The 21,746-nt window shown below is 37.8% G+C and overlaps 1 protein-coding gene across 5 annotated transcripts in view; it reads right to left on the bottom strand.

Moving 5' to 3' along the window:
• Positions 1-21,746, bottom strand: part of LOC132378625 (ephrin type-B receptor 3-like) — an 87,172-nt gene that overhangs the window by 11,907 nt on the left and 53,519 nt on the right. For 2 of the 5 annotated variants that reach the window (XM_059945759.1, XM_059945755.1), the window contains exons 4-13: positions 15,728-15,883; positions 8,703-9,038; positions 5,180-5,304; positions 4,592-4,754; positions 4,108-4,216; positions 3,933-3,997; positions 3,267-3,389; positions 2,914-3,161; positions 1,525-1,740; positions 428-577 (exon numbers count right to left, since the gene is read on the bottom strand). In XM_059945759.1, coding sequence (XP_059801742.1) covers positions 428-577; positions 1,525-1,740; positions 2,914-3,161; positions 3,267-3,389; positions 3,933-3,997; positions 4,108-4,216; positions 4,592-4,754; positions 5,180-5,304; positions 8,703-9,038; positions 15,728-15,883 — 1,691 coding nt within the window. Of the gene's footprint in view, positions 1-427; positions 578-1,509; positions 1,741-2,913; positions 3,162-3,254; positions 3,390-3,932; positions 3,998-4,107; positions 4,217-4,591; positions 4,755-5,179; positions 5,305-8,702; positions 9,039-15,727; positions 15,884-21,746 lie in introns of all 5 variants that reach the window. The other 3 variants (XM_059945742.1, XM_059945749.1, XM_059945733.1) reach the window with 3 other exon arrangements.

Genomic DNA, 21,746 nt, shown 5'->3' on the forward strand with positions numbered 1-21,746 from the left:
GAATTTATTGAGTACGTCTGCATGAAAATGAACCTTGGGGTTGTATATGATGACATGCATGTACTTTGATAATAAACTTACTTTGAACTTTGAATCAAAACACAACAACTGCCCAAACCACTCCAAATCTGAGATAGCAGACTGTACTCAAAATAATTCGGTATCAATGCAGGAAAATGGAAACAATAATGAACTCAGCAAGTCAGGTAGCATCTATTGGAAGTAAAACAGAACAAATGAAGGGTCTCCAACCTGAAACATTATCTGTTTCTCTTAACTTGATGAATGTTTCCAGCATTTTCTGTTATACTTCCAATTTACAGCAACCACAATCTTGAAAAAAAATCCCTATAGTAACATTTGCTTAATATTATGAGTGAATGTGTCACAGAAAAAACGTTTGCCTGCTGTCAGTTCAAATACTTACGTCTTGGTTTGACATATCCCAGTAGGGTCTCTCCCCATATGACATTACTTCCCACATAACAATTCCATAACTCCACACATCACTGGCTGAAGTGAATTTGCGATAGGCTATTGCTTCAGGGGCTGTCCATCTGATAGGGATTTTTCCGCCCTGGTAAGAGTAAAGAGCTCTGTTTAGCCTACTTGCACTTGCAACATTCTCAATTCAAGCTCAAATCAACATTAAATACTGTAAATGGCACTCAAAGTGAGCAGCAAGCAATTTTCAGCAGAATCCTCCAACCAAGTGCCATGTTTCAGAAGATATCATGGTCTAAGTACAATTCCTTTCCCAAAGAAAAATTTTGACAGTTCTAAATCAATAGCTGCAAACAGGAGATTATCAGAGGATGTGTATTTTGGCTATCCCCATGATAAATATTCAATTCTCAGTCAGACTTTTAAACAGATCCCCAGCAAGCACAGCCAGGAAGTTATCTCGATATGTCTGCCATTTTTACCTAACAATGTATGAAATGTACCGTTCACTCCTGCTGTTGCAGCTCCTGAAACAGTTCACAAAAACACAGGGGCATTGCTACTCCTGTGTGTCCTGAAATATATTATCCTCAAAATCTTCCCAGGCTGTCCTCAGGTCTTCCCACCCTCTCTATTTAAATCGGCTCCATTCAGAGCAAGGCTGTATGTCGCCTGGCTGGCAAAAGTTGTGTTTAAAAAATCCATCTCATGCAGGGAAGGAATGGTTGCTATTGCTTCTCACTCCAATCAAAATGCACTTCTAATCGCATGGGCCAGAGAAAGAATGGCCCAAATTTCTCACCCACAGAAATACAAGAATCAACAGCGCACAGCAGCTTTATCAGGAGACTGGAATGCTTCTAACGTGTGCCAGAAATAAAAGAAAATAAAACAGCACTTGGGCTGAAAGTTAAAAGGACAGGATACAATAAATAGTTCTAACATTTGAATTTTCAGATTTTTTTAATGATTCACATCCACCCTAATTTACAACAGAACTATCTAATTTCACTGAAATTTCTCGAATGTTTTCATAAATTGAGAAGGAAATGCATGCAACTTAACCAGTCTGGCCCTCACCAGAGAGCTTGTGTAGGTTGGATCAGCTGTATCATCCTCCAGGAACCTTGACAAGCCAAAATCAGACACTTTACACACTAAGTTACTGTTGACGAGAATGTTCCGGGCTGCCAGATCTCGGTGCACGTAGTTCATTTCTGACAAATACTTCATCCCAGCTGCAATGCCTCTCAACATGCCAACCAGCTGGATTACTGTGAACTGTCCATCATTCATCTGCATGGCAAGCAAAACAACAACCGAGGTCAAACATTCAACAAATAAAACATATTACAGATTCTGTTTCCATGAAAGCAGCAAAAAAAAGAGCTCAAGTTTCTGGGGACATTCCTGAGGTAACCTTATGAAACAAAAAAAAATTGAAATCTTTGAAGCAGGTGACCATGCAGAGTACACCTGCAGAGTCTCACACAAAGAAAAGTGACAAGCATGATATATTAAACCCCAACAGGACATTCCACTTCAGTTTTGCTTATCTAGGAAATTCCATTATTATTATATACTGCTGTGTCATATTTTGTCTAAGCTTAGAAGGAAGTTGGTTAAAAAACACAGTTGGCCAAGCAGCATAAATGGAGAAACAGGGAAAAGGCCTTTCATTGCAGTTATTTTATGGGAGCCAATGTTCATCAGTGAGTTGTGTATTGTCATGTACTTGTGTTGATTAGGTGCCTTGGTCAGTTGTGTTGACCAAGCAGCATCTCTACTTTCTGCGAAGGCTGAGGAAAATCCATCTCCCACCTCCCATCCTCATCACATTCTACAGGGGTTGTATTGAGAGCATCCTGAGCAGCTGCATCACTGTCTGCCTGGTTCGGAAATTGCACCATCTCAGATCGCAAGACCCTGCAGCGGATAGTGAGGTCAGCTGAGAAGATCATCGGGGTCTCTCTTCCCACCATTACAGAGATTTACACTACAAGCTGCATCCGCAAAGGAAACAGCATTATGAAGGACCCCACGCACCCCTCATACAATCTCTTCTCCCTCCTGCCATCTTGGTAAAAGCAACAAAGCATTTGGGCTCTCACGACCAGACTATGTAACAGTTTCTTCCTCCAAGCCATCTGACTCCTCAATACCCAGAGTCTGGACTGACACCAACTTACTACCCTCTATTGTGCCTTTTGTCTTGTTTATTATTTATTGTAATGCCTGCACTGTTTTGTGCACTTTATGCAGTCCTGGGTAAGTCTGTAGTCTAGTGTAGTTTTTTTTCTGTGTTGTTTTTACGTAGTTCAGTGTAGTTTTTGTACTGTTTCATGTAGCACCAGGGTCCTGAAAAACATTGTCTCGTTTTTACTGTGTATGGTCGAAATGACAATAGAAGTGACAACTTGACTTTTGTGTTCAACCACTGCAAGGAAACAGAAAGCATGATCTACTTACCCTGAGGAAGGAGTCCAAGGCACCGTTCTCCATAAACTCAGTAACAATCATGACAGGGCGGCTTTTAGTCACCACTCCCTCCAAGTGGATGATATTTGGATGATCAAATTGTCCCATAATACTGGCTTCACTGAGGAAATCTCTTCTTTGTCTTTCAGTGTACCCAGCTTTAAGCGTCTTTATTGCTACAAAGATTTCTCTACGACCTGGAAGTTTAAGGCGTCCTCTACATACTTCTCCAAATTCACCTGCGTAGAGAAAGAGAAATTAAATTTCAAAATAAGCACTAAGAAAAAAATTGATTAATGTAAATATATTTTAGTATAAGAGAATGTCAATGCCTTTTAGTCTACCTGCTCCAATTACTTCTTCGATTTTAACACAGGATACGTCAATTTCCTTCGCAAATTCTCTAACAGCTTCATTTGGATCTTCATAGGTGAAAGGATCAATATACACCTTCATTCCTGGCGTGACTGTGTGTGTGAAGTGGTAATCATCATTAAAAGGACAGCAAGTTCATATGTTCTAGATTAATGATCAGCTCAGGTATGTTAATGTTCCAGAAAGCAGACTTAATTGTGTGTTGTTTGAAAGATATTAAACCTAAGTAAAGAAAGCTAATTTTGGTGGCACATTTGGCCCTTCGAACATTTGGGAATGATGGCCCCAGCAGTTATTTTCAGACTAGAACAAGTCCATGCTGGTTCAATTATTCTCCACTGCTGCCACCATTGTCTTGAAAAACGACTTGTATAAAATTGTTGTGGAATTTAAACCAATGCTCCTTCTACCAAACTATACCCTATATTCAGCACCTAGAGAGGGCAGAGTCATTAAGGTAAACACCCCAGAATGTAAAACATTGTCTATAGATTTACAACAGATGAGGCAAATTTATTGAAGTTAGTGCTGAATCTAATTTTGACTCATTCTAAAGCCTTTTGATTTAATCTGCACAGCACTGATTTAGACCAATTTCTATTCTAATGTACTTCTCATAGAAAGAAGGGACTTACTATGGCCAGTGCTATATTGCTGGAGCTTCTCTGTGTACTCGGACTCTGAGCCACCTCCACGCTTCCTTAATATGAAACAAGATAAAGGGTAAGCTTTATTGTCAAATATAAGATAAACATAATGAAAATTTATGTGCAAGATTTTTTTCTAAATAAATTAAAATATTAACATTACCTGATACAAACAAAAGCAACAACCAACACAGCTACAATAAAAACCAGGCCTGCGGTAGCAGAACCTACAATCAAGGGGAGTTGTTCCTGTATGCTTTTAACATTCTCACCTAAATGGGAAAAAATGGAAGGTTTTAGTTCAGAATCCAATGAATGGTTTCACAAACACAATAACCATAAAGGAAATGCAGAGCTTTAACGATTTATGTATTATTTTATTTCCACATTCTACAAAGGGATCATCCTTCTTAACACCCACCCATCATTCTGCACAAGAATGTATTATGTTAATAAAATCATTTGACTGATAGTACCACTGAACAATAACTATGTAAAAATTGAAGAGACTTTGATTATGCTTAATTATGTAAAAGCTGTAACACACAGTTAATAATGTTAATAATTCACAGCAAATAATTTCATTTCACATCTGGATATAATTCTGTTGAGTACTGTTGGCCAAGCTCCAAATAAAATGGACATACTTTCCGAGAGCGTCTGGAAATCTACAGTTTCACTGTACTTCCCATATCCAGCCACAGTCCTGGCTCGCACCTGAACTCCATAAAAAGCAGTTGGTTTTAACCCATCAATACGGATGGTATTTTTTTGACTTGTAATGGTTGATGCTGTTGACTCATCATGGTCCTGGAATGAAACAGATGTATTGAGGAATGTAAATGTCAGCTTGGAAACCTTAGAGATTTTCCATCTTGTAATACAATACTGACTTAATAAGGAAAAGCGGGTTTGTGATAAGAGTTCATTATAGTGAAAACAAAATGTTAGCTGCGTTATTGAACAGGAAATGCAAAATGTTTGGGTATTATTCTACACCTAACCTTTGAAAAATTGTTCATTTTCTTTTGGAGAAAAGTACAAAAATACATCACCTTCCAACAAATTTAAACAACTCTACAATCTGTTTTCACTCCACACCAGTTAACTGGACTGCACTCAATTCATTTGGAAGAATTACTGGCAAGACAATGCTTCAGCGGTCTGGGATTAGCAAAGCCAAAATGACATCATGCATCGCATAGCTCTTACAATCATCCATGGAGTAACTATACCTTTTCACGGTATTTCAGCTCGTAGTCCAGAATTATACCATTAGGTTTTTCAGGAGCAAGCCATGAGAGAGTCATACTGTCTGAAGTGGCACTCAACAAATGCACCATAAGAACAGGAGAAGGAGCTGCAAAGAAACATAAACATTGAATATTTGCAACCTTTCGTTTCTGAATCCACATCACCAAGCCTGAGGAAGATTACCGTTCAGAAATAAAAGATTTTTTAACGCCACTGTTTCTGGACTGGCTTTTTAAAATACATCTATCCGAAACAAATTCCACTGTACTGTTCTCTCGCTCTCTCCCCACAACATTCTTTCATCCTCTGTTTCAATTATGAGGCAAATTTTCCATTACGGACACTGGTTCAATCAAAGAAAAACATTCACAACTCTAGTAATTTTAAATTAGAAAAATGTTCCAACTGATCAGTTCAGTCTATTAACTATGGTTTTACATATGAAAATCATTCGACTTCTTTGTCAGAGGAATTAGTCTTTTGCTGTACATGTTTTTCATGAATTTAAAATCTCAAATAGGCCTCGTAAACACTGCGGCTTATCTGTTTCTGGCGCTTAAAAAAAGTGCAAATCTTGTCCATTGTTTAAGACCACAATTCTATGAAAAATTACATTGGTTCAATCAATCATAAGGAGACATTCATTTATGAATCCAGAGTAACTGCATATTTTCATGAGTGAATGATGAAAATAATGTGGTCATGAGGTAAATCCTATGGTTATTCCTCACATCTCATTACACTCAAGGCATATTCTATATATAACACAGGCATTTTGTTCACAACCTAAAATACATTTCTCTAATTATATTGAGTACCATAACAATGAAGGAATTAATCTTCATTTAAAAATTTGCAACAGAAGCACTTAAAATATTGACAAATTACTTTTCATTTCTAAATAGTGAATTGACTTGCTTTTAACTTATTAATCTGATACTGTAATCCACTTCAAGTGATTTAACCTCATGTTTTTATACGGGGTTTCGTGGATCTATGAGCACAGAGTAAACTCCATCATCCTATTTAAAGCCCGGCTATTTTAAAAGTTTTAACTCCAGAAAAAGAGACTTGAGAGATTTCTTCCATCTACAGCTCCTGCTGTCCAATTCCTCTAATCCAGTCACACAACAATAGAAGCTAATACCATCAATTAAACACCAATCAAAGGACAAATTACATACATACTGCCAAGTGCTGAGATTCCCCTAAAGGCCTAACCCAGAACACAGCCATCTCACAGGACATAATTACAGCCATGGCATCTAGTACCTGGATTGCCAGTATGAAATCCTGAATGACAAAACCTGACGGCGTCCCACCAGATGCTTCAGGCAACGACTTAGCAAGTCCCCTAACATCGTTTAATTGTGCCTGACTTATAATATTAAAAAGTGCCAAATGAATGAATATTCAGGCACTAATCACTGGACAATAAGCTACAATACAAAAGAGGGGCTTAACGGGAAAGTCAGAGAAATCCTAACCCTGAGGATGACCACCCTCAAATAAATCCCTTTTCTTAAGGGTGGAGAACTTTCAATAATTGGAGTCAGAGTTTAAGAATCTCTGGCATTGTTGCTCTTGCAATATATATCCTTCGTGTAGTGCCAGAGTCAACAAATATAGCATAACACAATATATATCTGTGTGTGTGTGTGTGTGTGTGTGTGTGTGTGTGTGTGTGTGTGTGTGTGTGTGTGTGTGTGTGTGTGTGTGTGTGTGTGTGTGTGTGTGAAAAACTTCAAACTAAAACTTTTGGATATTATAAACATCAATTTATTCACTATTAGTATGCCAGACAAGTATCAATGCTTTTTTCTCCTGAATCTGAATGTTTGTTTTGGAGAACATTCCAGCATATTTTCTTTTTTGTCATAACAATTTTATTTCTGGTCACATTGCAACAAATGATCCATAGTAATGGCACCCGAATCAAATTTAACTCCCCTTTCCTGTACCAGCTTTAGAGAATATAAGAGTGTGTTTCTAAAGTGGAGTGACAGCAGAATTTTGGATAGAGCAGTGGCAGGGTAGAAATCACTTTCAAATATTTATACTTGTAATTTTTTGATATTAACCAATATTAAAAGTGGTGTAGACAAGATCATTTCAGATATCCCCAGGTGCAAAATCTTGACTTGCAAGAAATCATTCATGTTTTCAGCATGGACTGCTTCTGAGAGAGACAAACACAAACCCACTGTCATATTCTTTTGAAATTAAAAAAAAATGGATAAGACACTTGAATGGGTTAGTAGTGGCTGAGCATTCAACACAGTCTTTCCAGTGCACTGCCCAAAAGATTTATTGAGCTGGATGGCTAGCTGGAAGTGATTTCCAACTCCAGCATATTAAGTTTAACACCAGCTCTTCAGCATATACAAATTGTTTTACAATTTGACTTTAGCCAGCATCAATTTGTGAAAGAAAATCAGATGTATTTTTTGCTACCTGATGACAAAGAAGGATCAAGAAATGATGTTGATTTCTCACAGAACAAAATTTAACTTTTTATGTTTTGTGAGAACTCAACGTCATCAAAATTCCATGATCCTTCTCTCCCACTATTTATTTTGGCAAAATATATCTCTGCTACCTCTCTCTTGATAAACATCTCTTATCTCATGGTTAACTGCGATGAAACTGACTTTAATTAAGTGAGCCAGCATTTCAGGCCATGATTTTAAGTCGCTTTTTTACAATTCCTAATAACATACCCATCCAGCACAATCTCCCCTGGTTAATCTTTCTAATCACTCTATTGTTTCCCCACTGCACTCTTCAGTGGCACATTAAAGTCCAGCCAGCTGTGCGACGCCCTGCCCTAACGATCGTTCCCTCGTGAACAAGGTACTGCAAAACATTAGTACAGGCTACAGTCTGGCTCTTGAATCATGATTCTTTCCTTAAGAAGCTGTTCAATTCGATATATTCTGCCCCTTTCTCATATCCAAACAGTGAATGGTTTTGTGGCAGCATGACAAAATCCTTTCTAAACTTAACCCTAATCTTTGGATCTTTTCCAAGTCCATTCTCTTTCATCACTGTGGACTCTCCTTTCAAACTCTTATCACTCCTACCTTCTCATGCCAGGGTGACATTTCTTATTGGCAGAATTTCCTTTCTAAACTGGAATGTTTTGTTAGCCATTTTCACAACACTTTTTAAATAAAGCACTTCCTTTCCTTCTCTCCCAGTGGCTTCTACATCAACACAAATGTCGTCTGACCCTCTTCTCTTCTGAACTTCTTTCTACATCTGCAGACATGCATTGTGTGTTCACTCGAAAGTGCAGAAATCATGAACTTTACACCTTTCAACTACTGCTGTGTGTCCATCAACAATTAGTTCAGTGTATAATGGACTGTACCTTGAACCTTGCAACAGACCACAAAGGCTGTATTCTATCAATTAATTATTTAATATTAGGAGAGATAAAGTCCAGGAATGTTTGTATATACATATCCTTAAATGTTAAATATGAAATGTCTCTCTACTTACCTGCTTGATTTGTAGTAATGTTAACAGCTGTAAATTGGGGAGGATAAGGACTCTTGCTGGAAACACCATTTACTGCTTGGATTTCAAACGTATAACGTGTGTGAGCCAAAAGATTGCTGATAAACACCCGCCGTTCTGTAAGACCCAGCTGCCGTGGAACAAACTCGACATTGTCGTCACATCTGGAGCAGATTTTGCCCTCGACACTGCATTTCTTGCAGATGATGTTATAGAGCTGGTCATCCCGGCCACCGGTATCCCGCGGCTCACTCCATTCCAAGCTCAGAGAGGTCTCATTCACACTTGAAATTACGTTACGTACAGCTGAAGGCACACCTGAATGAAAACCAAATGGAAGAGAAATTTTAACATACATTGAACACCCAATATGTATATTATTAGCTTGCATATGCTGAATTGAGATATATAAAAATCCTAGTGAAGTCTGCCTAGTTTCCACATTTCTCCTGTGACTGCATGAATATGGTTTCCACCACATCTAAATATACAAGTTTGGTACGTTAACTGGCGGTTGTAAATTTCCCCCAGTCAGTAGATGAGTGGCAGAATTGGGAGGAAATTGATGAAAATATAGAGCCAATAAAATTATATCAGTGTGAATTCGTTTATGCGCAGTATGGACAGTGAGCCGAGGCCAGTTTCCATGTTGTATGTCTCTGTCACTCTATTACTATCTCTTTGAGACACCTAGGCTATTGCACAGAGCATGTAGAAAACCCAAAGCATTTCTTATCTTTTCAAAATAGTCCATGAAGGTCACTGGAAAATGCAATTTTATCTTTAAAAAGGACAAGGTTATAAAATGAAATTAAGGTTTTTTTCAGAACGATGGCACCTGGGTTTGGACTCCGCTTTTACTGATAAGCAGGCATGAAACATCTGAAATTCTAATTTTCTAAAAGAAAAACACAGCAACTTTCAGATGCACTTTTAACAGCCAGTCTGTTGCCTGCTCTGTGCTGATAAAAGAAACAGAAGGCATCGGAGATAGTGATGATCCCTTAAATATCAGGTGGAAGTTGTAAAGTGCTTTTTTCTCTCACCTAATGCATTTGTGGGGAACTATTTGTAGAAAATCCTTTGCTGGGAAAGATAACATGTAGATTGAAGCAGAAAATAAATAAAACAATTGTCCTTCTATTTATTCAGCTCTTAAGGTCACTATCAAACAGTGATGGCACAAGGGGAGGCTACAAAACAGAAAACTAAACTGTAATCCAAACATGTTTTTTTGGGCTTTGTTTTCCCATCACCTTAGTTTATTCACTTTTATTTGATCTCAAGAGTAATGAAAACTTAACACAGATTAATATGAAAAATGTTTATAGCTGTTTAGCACTATTCATCCAAGGATGAATTTCTGGGCATTTGCATTTAAGTTTACCTTAGACATTTTCAAACACCACTCCAACCTTTGATCATAATACACACCCTTGGAGAGAGCAACTAAACTCAGAGCCTTATCTGCACTATTAACACATTCAGATCACATATTTGGTATTTGTTAAAAATTGATTGCAATATTCGAGCAGAGAAATAGCCAATGCACTGGTTAGTTACAATGTTGTTCTTCATTAATTGCATACTTTCACTGTTAAGAATCTTTCAGATACATTTTAATTATTTTAATACCACTCATTATGTGTGTTAACTATTTTTCAATTCTCTACACAATACTTTGATCTCTTGTTAATCCATCAATACACATAATTATCTGACGGAGTTTAATTTCTAAATCACCATTTTCAATTACACAGCTGATCTTTGATGGCATGTACTTCAACTATTTTATTTTAGATTACTGAATCTAGGTCTATATAAATGAGAAACACTAGTGAAAATTCGTCCAACTGATTTGAAGATCTGAACACTCAGAAAAGTTATATTTCATTACCTGATGATAGCAACAAACACTGGCAACCTTGCAATGTCTCCCCTGACCAGAAACTATGTTATCACTCAGTACATTGGACAATCGTCAACAATTTCTTACATTTCTCAAATGAAATTTAAACAGTTTTCTCAGCCATTCATCTGTTGCGATCTGGTCTTTTATTCCATTCTAACACATGAATCTTTTTAATAAATTCTCCAATTTATGTCACAGCAGAAAAAGTGCATATAATTTAACACATCATTCAACTTTGAAAATATTGAACAGACATTAATTCAAAGATTGATGGTAAATTCTTCAAAAATATATCCGGGAGTTAGTCATTCTGATCATCACATCTTCTTCACCATTCAACAGGCTGATCACTGATCTTTTTAACCTCAGTAGCATTTTCCTTCCAAACCCCATATCCCTCACTTCCCTTAATATCCAATTTATTTATCAGGGACTGAGCTTCCACAAACTGCTTTGGTAGAGAATTCCACAGATAATGCTACTCAAATAGATCAAATTTCTTCTCATCTCAGTTCAGCATGGTCAATCCCTTATCTTGAAACCCTAGTCATTTATGTTGCATGTGCCAATGTCAAACCTTGTAACAATTTTGTATGTTTTAATATCACCTTTTATACTTCTACACTCAAGACTGAAGGACTAGTCCGCTTAATCTCTCCTAATAGGACTATACCCCCATCACCAGAATCATTCTGGTGAACTTTCATTACAAACCCTCTCTTGCATGTACACTCAGTGCCTGTACCTAATGAGGTGGCCACTGTGTGTGTGTTCATCGTCTTTTACTCAAACCATCCCATCTAGCACCAACAATCGTTTCACAATAAAGTCACTTCGATGACATTTCTTCCCCATTTTGATGTTTGGTCTGAACAACAACTGAACCTCTTGACAATGTGTACATGCTTTTATGCACTGTGTTGGTGTCACATGATTGGCTGATTAGATATTTGCATTAACGAGTTGGTGTACCTCATAAAGTAACCACTGAGTCTAAATGTTTCTTCAGGTAGGGAGACCGGACTAGTATGTACGATTCTATTTTAAATCTGATTGATACTTGCTGGGTCTTTATTAAAACTCCTGTATTCAAAACCTCTTGTAATAAGGACCAACGTAGTGCTTGCTTTCTGAAATTACTGGTTGCAGCTATCAATAGAAACAAATTCATCTTCAATCACTGACAGTAATAACTTTGAAGTCAATGGGACCATATATTAAATATGGAGTGCATTAGATAATGTGGTGATATGGTTAGGTTACTGATGAAGAGCCAAAGTTGTTTTGGCGTTGAAGTCTCAGCACGTCAGCTGGGAATTTAAATTGAATTATTTATTTAATATACAATTTCAAATTAAAAACTGTTCCATTGGATTGTCATCAAAAAGCATCTGCTTCACTGGTGTCCTCCAGAGGAGGTATCTGCCATTTTTAGTCTGTTCAGCCTATTCAAAATTTTAAAGTTCAAACTCAATTTATTATCAAAGTACAAAAACAGCCCTGAGATACACTTTTTTGTAGGCATTCACAGTAGATACACAGAAACAGCTTAGAATCAATGAAAAACCTCACGCACCAAGACGGCCAACAACCCACATGCAAAAGATGACAAACTGTGCAAATGCAAAACTAATAATAGTAAATAAACAAACGATAAATATTGACAGCACGAGATCGAGAGCCCTTAAAAGTGAGTCCATTGGTTGCAGGAACAGTTTAGTGTTGGGGAGAGTGAAGTTATCCCCTCTGGTTTAAGAGCCTAACACCAAAACTACCAATGTGGTTGACGATCAAATGCCTTCCCAATTTTATAGCAATTGATCCTGATATTGCTAGTGACATCAAAATGCCATCAATGAATAAACAAAAAATAAATTTAGTCAGTATCATGTGGGCAAATTTCAAACAATCAATACCTATAAATTTAGCTCTGGACAAGAATGCTGACTATGGTGAAGATAATGGAATAGAGTTGAATCTGTGTAAGTTACTAATGCTGCTATATTGTGTTATCAGCAGAAATAAATTTATAAGTAAATATTTTGGTTTAACTTTTTAAAATCTCATAAGAGAGTTTGGATTTCCTGAAAGTTTAATTTTTGTGCAGCTTTGCAACAAGATAAATGAATTAACAGCATTAAAAAAATTTAATGGCCATTACAGATGTAGAGTGGTAAAGTAACCAAGATTAACATTAAGAACTGACAGGCAGAATAGAAAAAATGGTTAGCCTTGATAATAAAAGGTAATGGCAGCCAGAAAAATAATTTTAGTTTGGACTTAATGTGCTTGGAGCCTAGAAACAGCAAAGGGCAGAAAATATTCTTGGTAGTTGCCCAAAGGACTCCATAGACTTGTGTAATATAGGGCATGATATAAACAGGAAATTTAGAGGCAAATGTAACAGGAATAATGGAATAATCATTTCCATAAGCCAAATCAACAGTAGTGTGGAAGATGAGTTCATGGAGTATATTCATGAAGACCCTTTCTTCATTCAGGAGGAATTAACAAGGGAACAGTGTGCATGACATCTAATATTAGAGAATGAGAAGGGTTACTTCATTAACTGATAATTGGGGACTTTTAACAAAGAATAATTATTGATAGAATTTTATGGGAAGGGTAAACGTGAGTTAGTCCAATTGAAACCAGATCTTAAATATAAAAAAATAAAATATGAGCCTGTGAAAATACATTAAGATTATAACATTAAAGAGCAAAGATTAACCTTACATAATTTGCAGCAAATCTGTCTCTTTTTATGACAGAAAGCCCATCAAGAATACTGATCTTGCTGTGGCAAACAAGAAAAGTTACAGATAATGCTACATCAAAGGAAAAAGCTTTTAATGTTGCCAATAAGTCCTAAACTTTACGATGCTTTCTGAATTCAATAAATGAAGCCCCAAGACATTCATTAGGGAAAGTAGAATATAACAGGAAACGAAAAAATACTGTAAAAGCTTCTGTAAATATATAGAGGAAAAGAACAAAGTTATGTGATGTCCCTACTGATGAAGGTGGGAGTATCAGAGAAATGAACAAATACTCCGTGCCTGTCTGCACAAGAAATAGAGAAAACCACCCAAAACTAATGAAGAACAAAAGGACCAGAGTAAATAAGAAACTGAAAAATATGATAGTTAATAAATCTAGAAAAATAAAGCTGTAAGTCAATGAATCTCAGGACTGGCAGGGGTATGTATGAAGGTGCCCTTCGATGGGAGAAGGCAGTTTAAATAGTTCAGCACAGACTAGATGGGTCGAAGGGCCTGTTTTGGAACTGTACTTTTCTGTGACTCTATGACTGAATGACCCGTATCCTAGGTTTCGAAAGAGGTGCCTATGATGATGCATTTGTTGTCAGCTTGCAACATTCTGTAGTCGAGTCTAGTTTCTGTAAACGGGGGGGGGAAGCAAATGTATAACTAGTAAGTTTAAAAAAATCTTCCACTCTTGCAGGTTACTCTGAGTGCACTTCAGTATTTACTTCAGTGCAATAGCTCTCGACTAGATAAAGAGTAGGCGCAGAGGGGTACACTTCAGGAAAGGTGACAAGACCCAGCAACATACTAAAATGGTGCTTTTGAAAATAAATCTGTTTTCAGCTGAATGACTGTGTATATGCACAAAAGCTCAAAGCATGGACAAAGTACACTTGTCTGAACTTTGAAAAGTGCTCAGGTTTACAATTAGTGTTGAAGAACTGCGCACATCCACGCCCGCTTAAGATTTACAGACTTGCAGCATGGCCATTAATGTGTCGAAGGTGCTTTTACTATTCTAGATAATTAAACAGCAAATATCCCAATGGCACTATAAAAATATCTGTCTCCAACATGTTCCCTCTACAGCCTTAAAAAACAGCAACTAATGGGTTTGGGATCACAGAGAAAACAGAAGAAAGATTATAAATGCCTTGGAAGTGATTTAAAAATGACTGACTTTGTTCTTCTAAGTTATTGTCTGCCTTAAACACTGTCCCCAGACAAACTGATTTAGGACTGCAAACCATTCAAAGCAAGAACGATTACACACATGTTAAGCAGCTAACACTCTGTAATTAATGTAGTTACTCTACAAAAACTGGACATGTTTAATGCGAAAAAAAAAGGAACTTGGTTGTAAGTAAGTAGCATAATTTTATTCAGTTGTCCCATGTTAACGGGTTCTGTCCATTTAACTTGGTTTTGGACTTGATGCTTAATATTTACTGTATAAAAAATAGTTGTAAAAGATTGTCAAGTCACAGAAAAATAATGGCAGAGAAAAGCTGCCTTTCATCATTGTTACTTTCAGTATTTGGACCAAATTTGGTAAATCTAGACAACTTTTGCCTGCTTTTTAATGACTTGGCAGTTCACTGATTGATGATGGGAAAAATCAAAGGAACTGCTCTCATTTTCATATAACTATAAAGGTAAACAAGGAAGTGATTGAAATTAAGTTAAAAATGATTAATGCATTGAACAACAATAAAACTGACCACTATATCAGTAAAGTCTTTGAAGTGAAATGTTAACTTTTGTTTTACATACTGCAGACGCTGTCTGACATGTTGAGTGATTCTAATGCTTTCTAGCTTTGTTTCAGAATTCATTCTTCTGCAGTTATTAATTTCCATTTTATGATCACAATACGATCTGCGTAATTTATCAATGGAGGGAAATGTACAGTTTCTCATCATTTAACTCTGATCTGACTTCATTATCATAACATTTATCATAGTGGTAATATGGATTCATATGCTACAATCAAATCATAAACAAACTCCATGAGAATTTAAAAAAAGTTACCATTAACTGAACACCTTTTCTAGGCATCATTAATGGTGGCTAAAGTTGGAAATTGATAAGTTGCTATGTCAGATTTTTTATATTATAACTGGAATTCTAACGGTAGAGAAAAAAAGGTCTAAGTTATTTTGGGATATTCGGACACATCGATGGATAGCAAAACAAGGCACTGAAATTAGAGTCAATTCTGGGCGGACAAAATCTTTTGTACGAAAACAATAAAGCTTGATAGACATGGTACGGTGTGCTAAAGAGGTGCTATATTAAATTCTAACAAGTAAGAACCGATGACTAACTTGTGCATCCCATCTCTGGCTGATCAACGTCAGCTCGATAGAATCCAGTTTTGCAGGGACAGATGGTGGCTCCTTCCGAGCTGATCCGGCTGTTCGATGGGCAAAGAGAGCACGGCTCATCCCCCTGCCGGGATTTGAATGTTCCCTGGTGACAAGCTAAAAACCAAGAACAAACAGTAATAAGGAACACAGCATTTTTAACACTTTTAAATACTGCAAGCAAGTCAATTATAACAACGAATAAATGATTTGGAGAAGAGTTTTTCCTTCAGAGACAAAACCTCATTTGGAAAGATCTATACACAGTACAGGTATTGGAAGGAAGTGCCTCCAATAGAGATAGCACCCTACCCCCCAAAAAGTGTCTGATTGCCAAGCAACAGCAATGGTAGATGTGGTTACCCGTCCGATCAAACAATGCAAGGAAGACATGTTCAGAAATTATTTCAGGTATGTGACACTAAAGATGCTATGCACTGTGGTTACCTCTTCTGAAATTTGTTTCCATTGACTTCAACAAGGTGAGGGAAGAAGTATGGAAGCCATTTAAAAGTTTGATATAGTACATAGAATATAGAAAACCTACAGCACAATACAGGCCCTTCAGCCCACGAAGCTGCACCGAACATATACTTACTTTAGAAATTACCTAGGGTTTCCAATAGTCCTCTATTTTTCTAAGCTCCATGTACCTACCCAAGAGTCTCTTAACAGACCCTAATGTATCTGCCTCCACCACCATCACCGGCAGCCAATTCCACGCACTCGCCACTCCCTGTGTAAAAAAACTTACCTCTGACATTTCCTCCATACCCACTTCCAAGCACCTTAAAACTATGCCCTCTCATGTTAGCCATTTCAGCCCTGAGAAAAGACCTCTGATTATCCACATGATCAATGCCTCTCATCATTCTATACACCTCTATCAGGTCAACTCTCATTCTCTGTCGCTCCAAGGAGAAAAGGCTGAGTTCACTCAACCCATTCTCATAAGGCATGCTCCCCAATCCAGGCAACATCCTTGTAAATCTCCTCTGCACCCTTTCTATGGTTTCCACATCCTTCCTGTAGTGAAGCGACCAAAACTGAGCACAGTACTCCAAGTGGGGTCTGACCAGGGTCCTACATAGCTGTAACATTACCTCTCAGCTCCTGAACTCAATCCCACGGTTGATGAAGGCCAATGCACTGTATGCCTTCTTAACCACACAGTCAACAGTCAACCTGTGCAGCAGCTTTGAATGTCCTATGGACTCAGACCACAAGATCCCTCTGGTCCTCTGCACTTACCATTAATACTATATACTGCCATCATATTTGACCTACCAAAATGAACCACTTCACACTTATCTGGGTTGAACTCCATCTGCCACTTCTCTGCCCAGTTTTGCATCCTATCAATGTCCCACTGACAGCCCGCCACACTATCCATAACATCCCCAACTTTTGTGTCATCAGCAAATTTACTAACCCATCCCTCCACTTTCTCATCCAGGTCATTTATGAAAATCACGAAGAGAAGGGGTCCCAGAACAGATCCCTGATATCTGTCCTTTTTTAAAATTGCCAAGAGCATTGAAAACCTGATAGTATGAAATCCACAGATGTAATTATTCCAGAGAGATTGACGGACATAACATTATCATGTTGGTTAGAAGGTACTTGTGTTACTAACTACTAGACCCGTATATCAGCTGTGAGTAGAGTCCTCTCTTTACATGGAAATACAGCAACTTCAATAAAGTCAATTCATAGTGTTTGTTAAACAAGATCATACAATGCTATTCATGTGGAGCCAAATGCAGGACAGCATTCTTCAGACGATATTCATATTTAACTGCACACCTTGCTCTTGTGGTATAATTTATTCACAGACAATGGTGAAAGCCATTCATATCACAGTGATTCTAAGAGCAAATTATGGCTCATGTACTTTGACATTGAATTTTAAATAGACCTGTTCACTTTATTTTTCCAACTTTTATTTGTCATTTTCTGTATAAAACAAAATTCAACTTGAAAGGATTCGGTTCTTCACAATGATTTTAAAACTGCTTAAAGCCATGCAAAGTAATGGAGACAGAACATTTTTCAACCCTCAGAATAAAGAGATGCACAAGGGACAACAAACAGGGACACATACTGCTTGCCTGTGTTTTGTAAGGCTGCTTTTGATCATACTGACTTTCAATGTTTGGACCAACTTTGATTTTTGTACGTTACACTGTAGAAAGAATAAGACTCATGCTAAATTGCACTGTCTTCTTTTAAGGACACACTTACATGTCCCTCCAAGAGCTAGAAAGCTGCTTGCACCTCCTGTAAGGAATGGAAAACACAACTCTGTCAAAGATTCCCTGCTTCTGCCAGTTTGGACAAAGTCATTTTCTGGCAATGTGTTGGGTGACAAAGCTCTTTGCTGCAGCTGGCACACACTGAAATACCACTGCAGCACTGCCATAATTTTTCAATACTCCCTGGCAACAGAAATAGTCTCCTCTTGCCAGTGTTTCCTAAGAAATTATTACTTGTGTTTTATATTTCATAAGGTTAATTTCAGGATACAAGTTGAACAACTTGACCCAGAGGATCCACTGCCGTTTTCAGAGGGGCACTTTATTTTATTGAAACTGAAATATACTGGAAGCCTGTTAAAGTGCTATTCCTGACCCAATTCCAATTAATTTTCCATTACCGACTACAACTCAAGCCCTGTCTCAAATGCCAATATATTCCCCCTGCTTCTAAATCCAAATATGCTTTGACTCTTGTTAAAACAGTTTCACAAATAGTTGAGGTTCCAGAACGATCAGAAATGAATGCAGCCTTACATTAAATCAAAACATAAATCTGAAGCAGAACTATTTTCCATTTAAACCAAGTTGCTTTAAGCAAGAAGCATTATAGCTTCTCAATAATGGAGCCAATTTTCCATCATTTCAATACCACCTCAGAGCCATGCATACAACGAGAGGAAATTGTAAAATTATGCTTGTGTGCCCAGGACACCACAGCTACGTTTATGGAGAAGAAATGTGGGAATGTTCCAGACTGTACTGCTGCCAAACACATGCTACATTACTGGCTGTGAGCTCTACTTGCACAGACCTACTACATTTCCTTGGCTGTTTCCTGCCACCTCCTGCACTCTGCTCACCTTATAAAAAGAGCATATACTGTAACTATTTGCTCCAGCCTACTGAAGTTGGATTAAAGTAACAAAAACAAATAGATTAAAGAAAGCCTCACTGATATTTTATCTTTCTTTTTTCAGGTTCTGCTCTGCAGTGTGCCAATTTTGCAATACTTCCCTCCAGTTTTATTGCTTGCGACTGCAATTCATTGAGCAAGCGTTGAAGACAATTGAATGATTTCTGCTTCTGGCAGCATTGTGTCGTCTCAATGAAGAAAACCAACTCGGCAAATGCAACAGTTAACAAACTGGCCAAGAGAGCAGTTTCTGCTCTTCCCAAAGGAGACCAGCCTTATTACAGTGCCTATAAAAAGTATTCATCCCCATGTTGAAGTTTTCATATTTTGTTGTTTTACGACATTGAATCACAGCAGATTTAATATGGCGTTTCTGACACTGATCAACAAAAAACACTCTTTCATGTGAAACTGAAAAAAAGTCACAAATTGGTCTAAATTTCTTACAATTATTAAACAAAGAATAATTGTTTACATAACAACTTATCCCCTTGAAGTCAGTATTTGGCAGTAATTACAGTCTTGAGTGTGTGAATAGGCCTATATCAGCTTTGCACATCTGGACACTGCAATTTTTCCCCATTCTTTACAAAACTGCTCAAGCTCTGTCAGATTGCATGGGGATCGAGCGTGAACAGCCCTTTTCAAGTCCAGCCACAAATTCTCAATTGGATTGAGGTCTGGACTCTGACTTGGTCACTCCAGGATATTAACCTTGTAGTTTTTAAGCTATTCCTGTGTAGCCTTGGCTTTATGCTCGGGGTCATTGTCTTGCTGGAAAATAAATCTTCTCCCAAGTCTCAGTTCTCTTGCAGACTGTATCAAACTTTCCTCCCGAATTTCCCTGGATTTTGCTGCATTCGTTTTCCCCTCTACCTTCACAAACCTTCCAGAGCCTGCTGCAGTGAAGCATCCGCACAGCATGGTGCAGCCATCACCATGCTTCACAGTAGGGATGCTGTATTTTTGATGATGTGCGGTGTTTGGCTAATGCCAAACGTAGCGTTTAGTCTGATGGCCAAAAAGCTCAATTTTGGTTTCATCAAACCATAGAACCTTCTTCCAGCTGACTTCAGAGTCTCCCGCATGCCTTTAGGCAAACTCTAGCTGAGATGTCATTTGAGTTTTTTTTCAACAGCGGCTTTCTCTTTGCCACTCTCACATAAAGCTGCAACTAGTGACTCACCCGGGCAACGGGTGTTGTATGTGCAGTCTTTCCCATTTCAGCAACTAAGATTTTAATCCTTCAGAGTTGCCTAGGTGTCACGGTGGTCTCCCTCACTGGTTTCCTTCTTGCACGGTCACTGGCTTTTTCCTCTCTTGTACTTTTCAATGACCTTTTCGCAGAGTTACTTAGAGTGTTCTTTTGCCTTCATAGTGTAGTTTTTGCCAGGATACTGACTCACCAGGTGAATTTTTACTACAATCAATTGAAACACCTTGACTGCACACAATATTTTCCATTTAACTAATTTTGTGACTTCTAAAACTAATTGGCTGCACCAGTGATGATTTGGTGTGACATATTAAAGGAGGTGAATACTTAATGCAATCAATTATTTTGTGTTTTATAATTTGTAATTAATTTAGGTCACCTTGCAGAGATCAGTTTTCACTTTGATAAGAATTTTTTTTTTGCTGATCAGTGTCAAAAAAAGCCAAATTTAGTCCACTGTGCTTCAACGTTGTAAAACAATAAAACACAAGAACTTCCCAAGGGGGGAGTGAATACTTTTCATTGGCACTGAACATCTAATTCACTGAGGGTCACCATTGCTGAAGCAACTCAAAGACAACTTATCCAATAACCTTTCCAATGTATGTTAATTTTTATGCCTCCAGTTAGTATAGATGATATACAGATGTGGTCAGTTTTATGGGTGTAGTCTTCTCATGTGAGTACCAAGCCTTCCAGTAATGTCTTCACAATTTTCCACCTGAGGAGGACCCAGCAGCTTGCTCAGGCACAGTGACATTCCCAGAATCTATGGTGCGCAGCAGCCCTAGATAAATAAATAGTACTCAACATCATGTGAGATACCATCTTGTCCTTTACAACATTGGCCTTGAGTGTTTAGCTTGATGCCACTCACAAGTGCACAACTGCTTGCTCTCTGTTTATCATGGGAAAGTTGGACTCTGCATCAATTTGCTTAAAGATTCCTGGCAAGAGATCACTTTCATTGTGAAAATGTGCAGCATGTCTACAATATTTGATTAAGGCTTGAGACCCGGGATCTGCTGGAATTTGGGTCTTCAGCATCAACTATGAGCAAGCAACAAAGTGCAAAAGCAGATCCTTATGCAATAAGTAGTCTGGGAATCTGACTGTGATAGAAATCTACCATAGGTAAGTCCATCCATTCCAGTGTGCTTTTAACATTAAGGTAAAGAAGAAGCCTGTCGTTCATGCGTAGTCTGGCAGTCCCATTGATCAAATTACTGTAATCTCAAAAATCCTAAACAGATGTTGCCAATTGTTGATCATTGTGAAAAATTACTAAAATAGGCAATAGTTTATTCAAAGGTTTTTGTCAAGGCAGGTACTCCTGATGTTTAAAAGATGTTTGGTGCTACTTTCACAACTGATGCACTGAAGGAGATGCACCAGGATTAAATGACTTCAAGTAGATTTAGGCTAGAGATGGAGAGAATTTTGCCCCTTCCATTTTGTGTATTTTTTTTCACTTCATATCTTTTTGGCTCTTCTGTCCTCAATTCTCTCCAGAGTGCTGTGAAAAACATAGCAGTTTAAAATAGTTTTACAGCATCATGAATGTGGTTGTTATTGTGTGGTACAATGTTTTAT

Source organism: Hypanus sabinus, chromosome 2 (assembly GCF_030144855.1).
Source record: "Hypanus sabinus isolate sHypSab1 chromosome 2, sHypSab1.hap1, whole genome shotgun sequence".
Taxonomy (NCBI): Eukaryota; Metazoa; Chordata; class Chondrichthyes; order Myliobatiformes; family Dasyatidae; genus Hypanus; species Hypanus sabinus.